The 7,039-nt window shown below is 59.2% G+C and overlaps 2 protein-coding genes across 3 annotated transcripts in view; both read left to right on the top strand.

The window, feature by feature from the left end:
• Positions 1-981: 981 nt before the first annotated feature.
• On the top strand, positions 982-6,444 carry MFRP (membrane frizzled-related protein). Its single transcript, XM_010830465.1, has 13 exons — positions 982-1,035; positions 1,158-1,260; positions 1,378-1,491; positions 1,611-1,772; positions 1,911-2,124; positions 2,561-2,691; positions 2,810-2,935; positions 3,157-3,233; positions 3,605-3,753; positions 4,264-4,394; positions 4,523-4,645; positions 5,416-5,543; positions 5,633-6,444. The coding sequence occupies exons 1-13, from the start codon at positions 982-984 to the stop codon at positions 5,855-5,857; spliced, it is 1,737 nt and encodes a 578-aa protein (XP_010828767.1). The 3' UTR covers positions 5,858-6,444.
• A 79-nt stretch (positions 6,445-6,523) lies between these two features.
• C1QTNF5 (C1q and tumor necrosis factor related protein 5) overlaps positions 6,524-7,039 on the top strand; it is a 2,053-nt gene continuing 1,537 nt past the window's right edge. The window contains exons 1-2 of one of the 2 annotated variants that reach the window (XR_824367.1): positions 6,524-6,746; positions 7,027-7,039. The gene's annotated coding sequence lies outside the window, so the exon portion shown is untranslated. The remainder of the gene's footprint in view (positions 6,747-7,026) is intronic. The other variant, XM_010830464.1, reaches the window with a different exon arrangement.

The following is a 7,039-nucleotide window of genomic DNA, read 5'->3' as shown; positions in this document are numbered from 1 at the left end:
CTGCCCAAGGCCTCAGGCACCTTCTCCTCCTCTGTCCTTTCTCCTGCAGCCTGAAGCGGCCCAGGAAGAAGCAGCCAACCCCTCAAGTTCACAAGCAGCCCCTACACACCATGTCCCACCCACACCATGTTCTAGTCCCTGGGCACCCAGGTGCTTTAGTGGGACTTTCAAAGACCCAGCTTGGGTAATGCCTCAGTCACCCAGATGCCAAGGAGCAATTGTCGTTTAGTCGCTAAACTGTTGTCTGACTCTCTGCGACCCCATGGACTGTAGCCCACCAGGCTCCTCTGTCCATGGTATTTCCCAGGCAAGAATACTAGAGTGGGTTACCATTTCCTTCACCAGGGGATCTTCCCCACCCAGGGACTGAACTCCCGTCTCTTGCATTGGCAGACAGATTCTTTACGCCTGAGCCACCTCAGAAGCCTGGAAGGAGCAGAAGGCCGCTGTTTTTGTCCAGGGCCCTCGGGACTCACGGGCTTTGAAGCTGCCAAGTCCTCACACCTGGCTTTGAAGGCTCCTTCATGCTTGCAAGATGCCCCACTGCCCCTCTTCCCTCCCAGCACTCACTCAACACCTCAGTGAGATTAAGAAAGGGGGTGACCAGCCCCCCGCCACAGCCCACACAGAGCACCCAGCTTCCTGTGCAGGATGTCCTCAGCCATGGCCTGTGCCTTTAAGGACCACTGCTGTGTGCCAGGGTCTCGACTTCAGCACCCTCAGCTGAGTTGGATTAAGCGACCATTCCATGCCTTTGAGAATTCCTTCTGGCTGTTGTTCCTTCCCCCACACAGAGACAGAATAGCCAGCAGCCTGAGCCAGTCTGCCTAGGGCAGCAGGACAGCTGGTCTAGCCCGACTGCCCTCGGCTTCAGGGAGCAGAGGCCGCCCCTTGAGAGGGGGACTGGGGCAGGAAGTGGGCTCTTTGGGGTCTTGCGCTGCTGTCGCAGGGACTCCAGAAAGCCATGCAGAGCCTAGAGCCATGAAGGACTGCTCAGATATCGTCCTCTGTGTGGAGACGACAGAGCTGAGCAAGGTAAGGGCCACCAGGGCCGCTCCCACAAGCCCCAGATGCCTGCCTAGGGCCGCCGTGCCCCGTGAGCACACCTGCCAGGCAGCACTGCCACCGGCCTTCAGCCCTCAGATCTCTCCCTTCAGACTGAGTTCTGCAATCCTGCTTTCGAGCCTGAATCAGGGCCACCTTGCCCCTTCCCCGCCCTCCGGGAGGACGCCGACTGCAGCGCCCGAGCTCCCTGGCATGGTAACCATCTCAGGGGGTGACCCGGGGGTAGGACAAGACAGGCCTGGCAGCTCAGGGTGGTAGGTAAGGGACGCCCTAGGGAGAGGGCTCTCAAAACTCCGCCCTGCGTGTCCGCAGGTCGGCATCCCCGACGGCTGCAGCCAGACTGCCGCTTCTCCTGGCTGTGTGTCCTCCTGCTGGCCGGCCTGCTGCTCCTGCTGCTCGGGCTGCTGGTGGCCATCATCCTGGCCCGTAAGTCCCCAGAGCCTGCAGGAAGAAGGGCTTTAGGATGAGACTCCATGAGCTCTTCTGCCCATGCCCCCAAGGGATCCAGAGCCTCTGAGCCCCCTCCCCCATCCTGTCACCTCCAGAATTGCAGGCTACAACCTCACCGGGGGCCACCTACCATCCACTGCCTTCCCGAGGCCTCGCCACCACTGGCACTACCCCTGCCACCTCCACCACCACCTCCCAGGCAACTGGGACCCCTAAAGGGCAACCGGAGGCAGGAGTGAGCCTCGCACCCCAGTCCGGTGAGTACTCAGGGCTGATCTTCCTGGAGAAGGGCCCAAGATGGCAGGAGAGGGGTATGCAGGAAGAGGCACCTTGAGGAAAAAAAAACAAAACTCTCTCTTCTTTTGACCTCTGAACGCTCACTTCCATCTCTGCAGCCTGTGGGGGCCTCCTTCCCGGCCCAAGGGGCTTCTTCAGCAGTCCCAACTACCCAGACCCTTACCCACCCAACACCCACTGCGTGTGGCATATCCAGGTGGCCACAGACCACACAATACAGCTCAAGATCGAAACTCTCAGCACAGAGAGTGTGGCCTCTTGTCTTTTCGATCGCTTGGAAATCTCTCCCGAGCCTGAAGGCCCCCTCCTCAGGTAGGTTCCTCTGTTCCCAGAGATCCCAACCCCCACTCTCTCCACCCTGTACTGAATGACTGTCTGGAGGGCAGAACCAGGGAGGTGCAGAGGGAAACTCTTGACTGGGAGGAAGAAATGGAGAGACTTGGCCTCTGCGCCCAGCTCTGCCACCATCTTACTATATGACCTTGGGAAGGTCACTTCCCCTCTCTGACCTTGGCTTCCAAATCTGGAAGCTGGAGCTCCCACATGTCTTTCCCATGAATCAATGGTTCAAGGATGGACAAGCAGGTGCCAGGGAGGTCACAGCTCTGCTGGAAAGGAACAGAACCTTTTTTGACACATCGTCCCCAGGATGGGACTTCAGGAAAGAGGACCACAGAGCCCAGGCAGGCTCCACTCCCGCTGGCCCTGAGCTCTGAGCCCCTCTCATCCCCAATCTGGTTTCTTGCAGAGTATGTGGGAGGGTGCCTCCCCCCACACTCAACACCAATGCCAGCCGCCTCCGGGTGGCCTTCGTCTCTGACAGCAGTGTGGAAGGATCTGGCTTCCATGCCTGGTACCAGGCTGTGGCCCCTGGACATGGTGAGTGTTCTCCCACCAAATGCCCGGCTACCCGTCAACTGGCCAACTCCAGCCGCTCCCAGCCCTAAAAAAGGGGTAGAGACTCTAGAGGGTTCTGAATCCAGATGCCTACCCCCAGGGAGCTGTGCCCATGAGGAGTTCCCCTGTGACCAGTTCGTCTGCTTGCTGCGTGACTCGGTGTGTGACGGTTTTGCCAACTGTGCTGATGGCAGTGACGAGACCAACTGCAGTGCCAAGTTTTCAGGTACAGGTCCGATCAGCCTTGGGGCAGGTACCGTCTGATCCAGGTGCAGGCTGGACCCCACCCTGGCCTGGCCCAGCTCCAAACCTGCCTGGTCATCCTTCTGACCCAGAACTTGTTTCCCATGGGCACAGACAAGATTCTTCGCCACTGTCACTGCCAGGCCTACTGGCGAAAGGCACAGATCCAGTAAACTCATGAGCCTCCGCCCCTCCTCTCTACAGGGTGTGGGGGGAACCTGACTGGGCTTGAGGGCACTTTCTCTGCTCCCAGCTACCTGCAGCAGTACCCTCACCAACAGGTAAGCCAGCCAGCGCTCCATGGGGAGGGCAGTGGGGCACATGTGGGCACACCTGAGCAGCGGGGTTAGTGCAATTGAGGACGGCATGGCAGATACTCCTTGTACCTGGAAAGACCAGAGATCAAGCAAACAGGAAGGGGACATTATTAAGTGCTTACTAGGTACCCAGCTCCTGTGCTGGGTAAGCTTATCTCTGAGACCAGACAAGTTAAAGGCCCTTCCACCAACGATGTTGAGAGTGGTGTAGGCCAAGCCCGCCCACTCCCTACCCAACTTGCAACCAGGGAAAGCCCGTCTGGAGCTCAGCCTGGGGACCCCGATTGGAACAGGAGAAGGAACCCATAAATTACCCCACCTGTGCCCTCCCCCAGCTTTGTACCTGGCATATCTCAGTGCCTGCTGGACATGGCGTCGAACTGCTCTTCCACAACTTCAGCCTGGAAGCTCAGGATGAGTGCAAGTCTGACTACGTGGAGGTGTACGAGGCCCACAGCTCTGGAGCCCTCAGCCTCCTGGACAGGTACAGGGCAGAGCCACAGGAAGAGCCAAGGATACACCCCTGTCTCCACAGCCTGACGTCAAGGCTGCCCACAAATTACCACACCCGTTCAGTAGCCTCATTGTCCTCTCTTGCACCAAGCTGGAGGTCTCCTCACTGTCACACTTTTTAAAAAGAGGCTTGTCCTTCCGCACCTTTGTGCCTGTCCCTCTTGCCTCGACTCCTTTCGTTGCCTCCTCCAGGAAGCCCTCCCCAGGCCTCTCCCACTCCCAGTTCTCCTGGGTCCATTTCCACTTCCCCCAGAACCCTCACTGATTTTCCCCAGGTGGAAGTGGCTCAAGTTCAAGCAGTGTGTCTAGTACTTTGTCTACTGAACACGTGTGTCTTCCTCCCATGAGTCAATGACTATGCCTCCCATCCCCTCTGGCATCGTCCAGAACACCTGGGTCTCCCCCGGGCCTGTAAGAGGCCTCATGCAGACTCGCCCAGCCAGGGGGGCCCAATGCCAGGATTGCTGCCTGCTGTCGACAGGTTCTGTGGAGCAGAGCCGCCCCCACGTCTCATCTCCTCGCGCCACCAGCTGGCAGTGCTCTTTAGGACAGACCATGGCTTCAGCGCTGGGGGCTTCTCAGCCACCTACCGGGCCCTCAACGCCACAGAGAGTAGGTGGCCCTGGGCGCTTGGGTGTGGGCAGTAGGGGCGCCTCCAGAAGAATGGGGAAGGGTTCTAGACGCTGGTTCAGGCACAGTGAAGGTCATGGGGATTCAGACATGTCCCCCCGTGCCTGCAGGCCCCTGTAGGCCCGGAGAGTTGTCCTGCCAGGATGGAGGGTGTAAGAGTCCACAATGGATGTGCAGCACATGGCGAGACTGCGCCGATGACAACTGCAGCAGCCCCTTGTTCCCACCCCCAGGTGAGGAGCCTGCCCTGCACTGCGGGCAGGGGTGGCAGGCATGGGAAGGCTGGGTGCCCGTCCAGAGAAACCCACAGGCACACCTCTTAACAGTTACCCCTATCCTTCCTGATGGGGGCTGGGGGCCCCCTGTTCAGACTCTGGACCACTTTACCAAATCCTGAAGGGATTCTCCCCTAGCCATGGCAACAGCATTTAGAGTTACCCCCAAGGCAAATGGGAATCTGGGAGCCGATGGTTCGGGCTTCAAGAACCAGTCTGGCCTTTGCCACACAGAGACAGGCTCTCTCCAGGGCCCACCTCACAAATGTGGGTGAGCCCAGGGGAATTCCTTCCAGATGGCTAGTGGTTCTGCCAATGTTGGTGACCCTTGCTCCCTGAGATCACTGAAGTGCCTTCATGATGCCCAGGGCTGGCGAAAGATGCTTGGAGTAGGCTCCCGAGAACAGGACCCCTCGACATGTATATAAGGCATCTTATATTATGTTAACATCTTATGTTAACTCCTTTGATTCTCACAACAATGGCAACCCACTCCAGGATCTTGCCTGGAGAATTCCATGGACATAGGAGGCTGGTGGGCTACAGTCCATGGGGTCGCAGAGTCGGACATGACTGAGTAACTGACACTTTCACTTTCTTTCTGTATTATCTCCTTTGGTTCTCACAACAAGCCCCATCTGACCCATAAAGGGTGATTAGGTGACTTGTCCCCAGTCACACAGCTAGTGAGTGCTCCCCAGGGTGACCCTCCCCTCCCCTCCCTGCAGAGCTGGCCTGTGAGCCTGTCCAGGTGGAGATGTGCATCGGTCTGAGCTACAACACCACGGCCTTCCCTAACATCTGGGTGGGCATGACCACCCAGGAAGAGGTGGTGGAGGTCCTCAGAGGTTACAAGGTGCTCCAAGCAGAGATAAGGAGGAGCCCCCAGGAAGGGAGGGAACCTGGGGAGCCAGGTGCCTGAGGGATCCTCTCTTCCTTCCACAGAGCCTGACAAGCCTGCCCTGCTACCAGAATTTCCGGAGGCTCCTTTGCGGGCTGCTGGTGCCCCACTGCACCCCACTAGGCAGTGTCCTTCCCCCTTGCCGCTCTGTCTGCCAGGAGGCAGAACGCCAGTGCCAGTCTGGCCTGGCGCTACTGGGCACCCCCTGGCCCTTCAACTGCAACAGGCTGCCTGAGGCAGCTGGCCTGGAGGCTTGTGCCCAGCCCTGACCCTGAGGCGGGGCCCTTGCCCTCTGCTACACACCCTCCTTTGCCCATCAGGGTAGGCAGGCAGGGAAGCAAGGCAAGGGGCCCAACATGGAACTTTGCCCATCCCCCTCACTTCGGGGTCCTCCCAGGGAGGGGAAGAGGAGTCCTCACTGGGACTAGTGGGTTCCTCCCACCCTCCCAGATCCTCCCCCATCCCTTTACTTTCCCCAGCTGCTTCAAATAGCTGGCCTGACTTCATGCTGTACCACTGACAATCTGGACCCCTTCCCACCCAAGTCTCTGACCTTGACTTCCTGTCTTCTGCCTTCCCCATCTCCCATCTGGTTTTTCAGGCTCTCTATCACCCCGCCTTCTGACATTTTCATTTATTCAACAGAAAATGTCATCTAGAGTCTAGTCATGTGGCAGGGTCTGTTCTGAGCCCTGGTCATCCAGTTGTCTACTGCTCTAGAACCCTCCACCCTCAGTTCTCAGCTTCTATTTCTTCTGGATTTATCCTTGGATTCTGTCGCGGCATCATCTCTGCTTCCAGCTCCTTGGAGCTATGGATGCCCTGAGCGTCTGTCTCTCACAGGTCTGCCTCTCTGTGCCCGCCTCAAACCTCTCCCTCCTTTCTCCCCGAAACTTTGGCCGGCCGCCGCGCGACACCACGAGTTATTTCCCTGCTACTTCCCGGCCCGGGCTCTTGGCCCCCGAGCAACTGGTTTCCTCTTGGAGTCTGGGAGGAGCACAGCAGAGCCGGCAAGGAACGAACCAGGACCAGGGAGACACCGGGGGCGGGGGGAGCCTGGCTGGAGAGAAGCGCAGGGAAGACAGCGCTGGGGTCACCTGGAGGGTCTGAATTAGCCAGAGCCCCGAAGAGCGAGCAGCCCCGGGCGCCGGGAGGGGCGTGAGTGGGGCGGGGAGATGGGGCTGGGGGAGGGGACTGTGGGAAAGACTGGGCGCCGGCCGGGGCCGGAGGAGGAGGGAGGTCCGGTCTGTCCTTCCCTCGGCGCGGGGCTTTAGAGGTTCCCAGGTCTAGGGACCCCTCTTCTTCTTCCCCACGCGGCCACTCAGCCTCGCTCAGGGACACGGCAGTGGGGTGGGGACCGAGCCGGCCGCGCCGGGAGTGGGGACCGAGACAGGTCCCAGGATTCTTGGTCCCGACTCCTGTCCTGCCCGGCCCACAGACGACCAGAGGCC

The sequence above is a fragment of the Bison bison genome, unplaced genomic scaffold (assembly GCF_000754665.1).
Source record: "Bison bison bison isolate TAMUID 2011002044 unplaced genomic scaffold, Bison_UMD1.0 scf7180017864518, whole genome shotgun sequence".
Lineage (NCBI taxonomy): Eukaryota > Metazoa > Chordata > Mammalia > Artiodactyla > Bovidae > Bison > Bison bison.
Note: the sequence above shows the minus strand (reverse complement) of the source record. Positions and strands in the feature narration are given on the sequence as shown.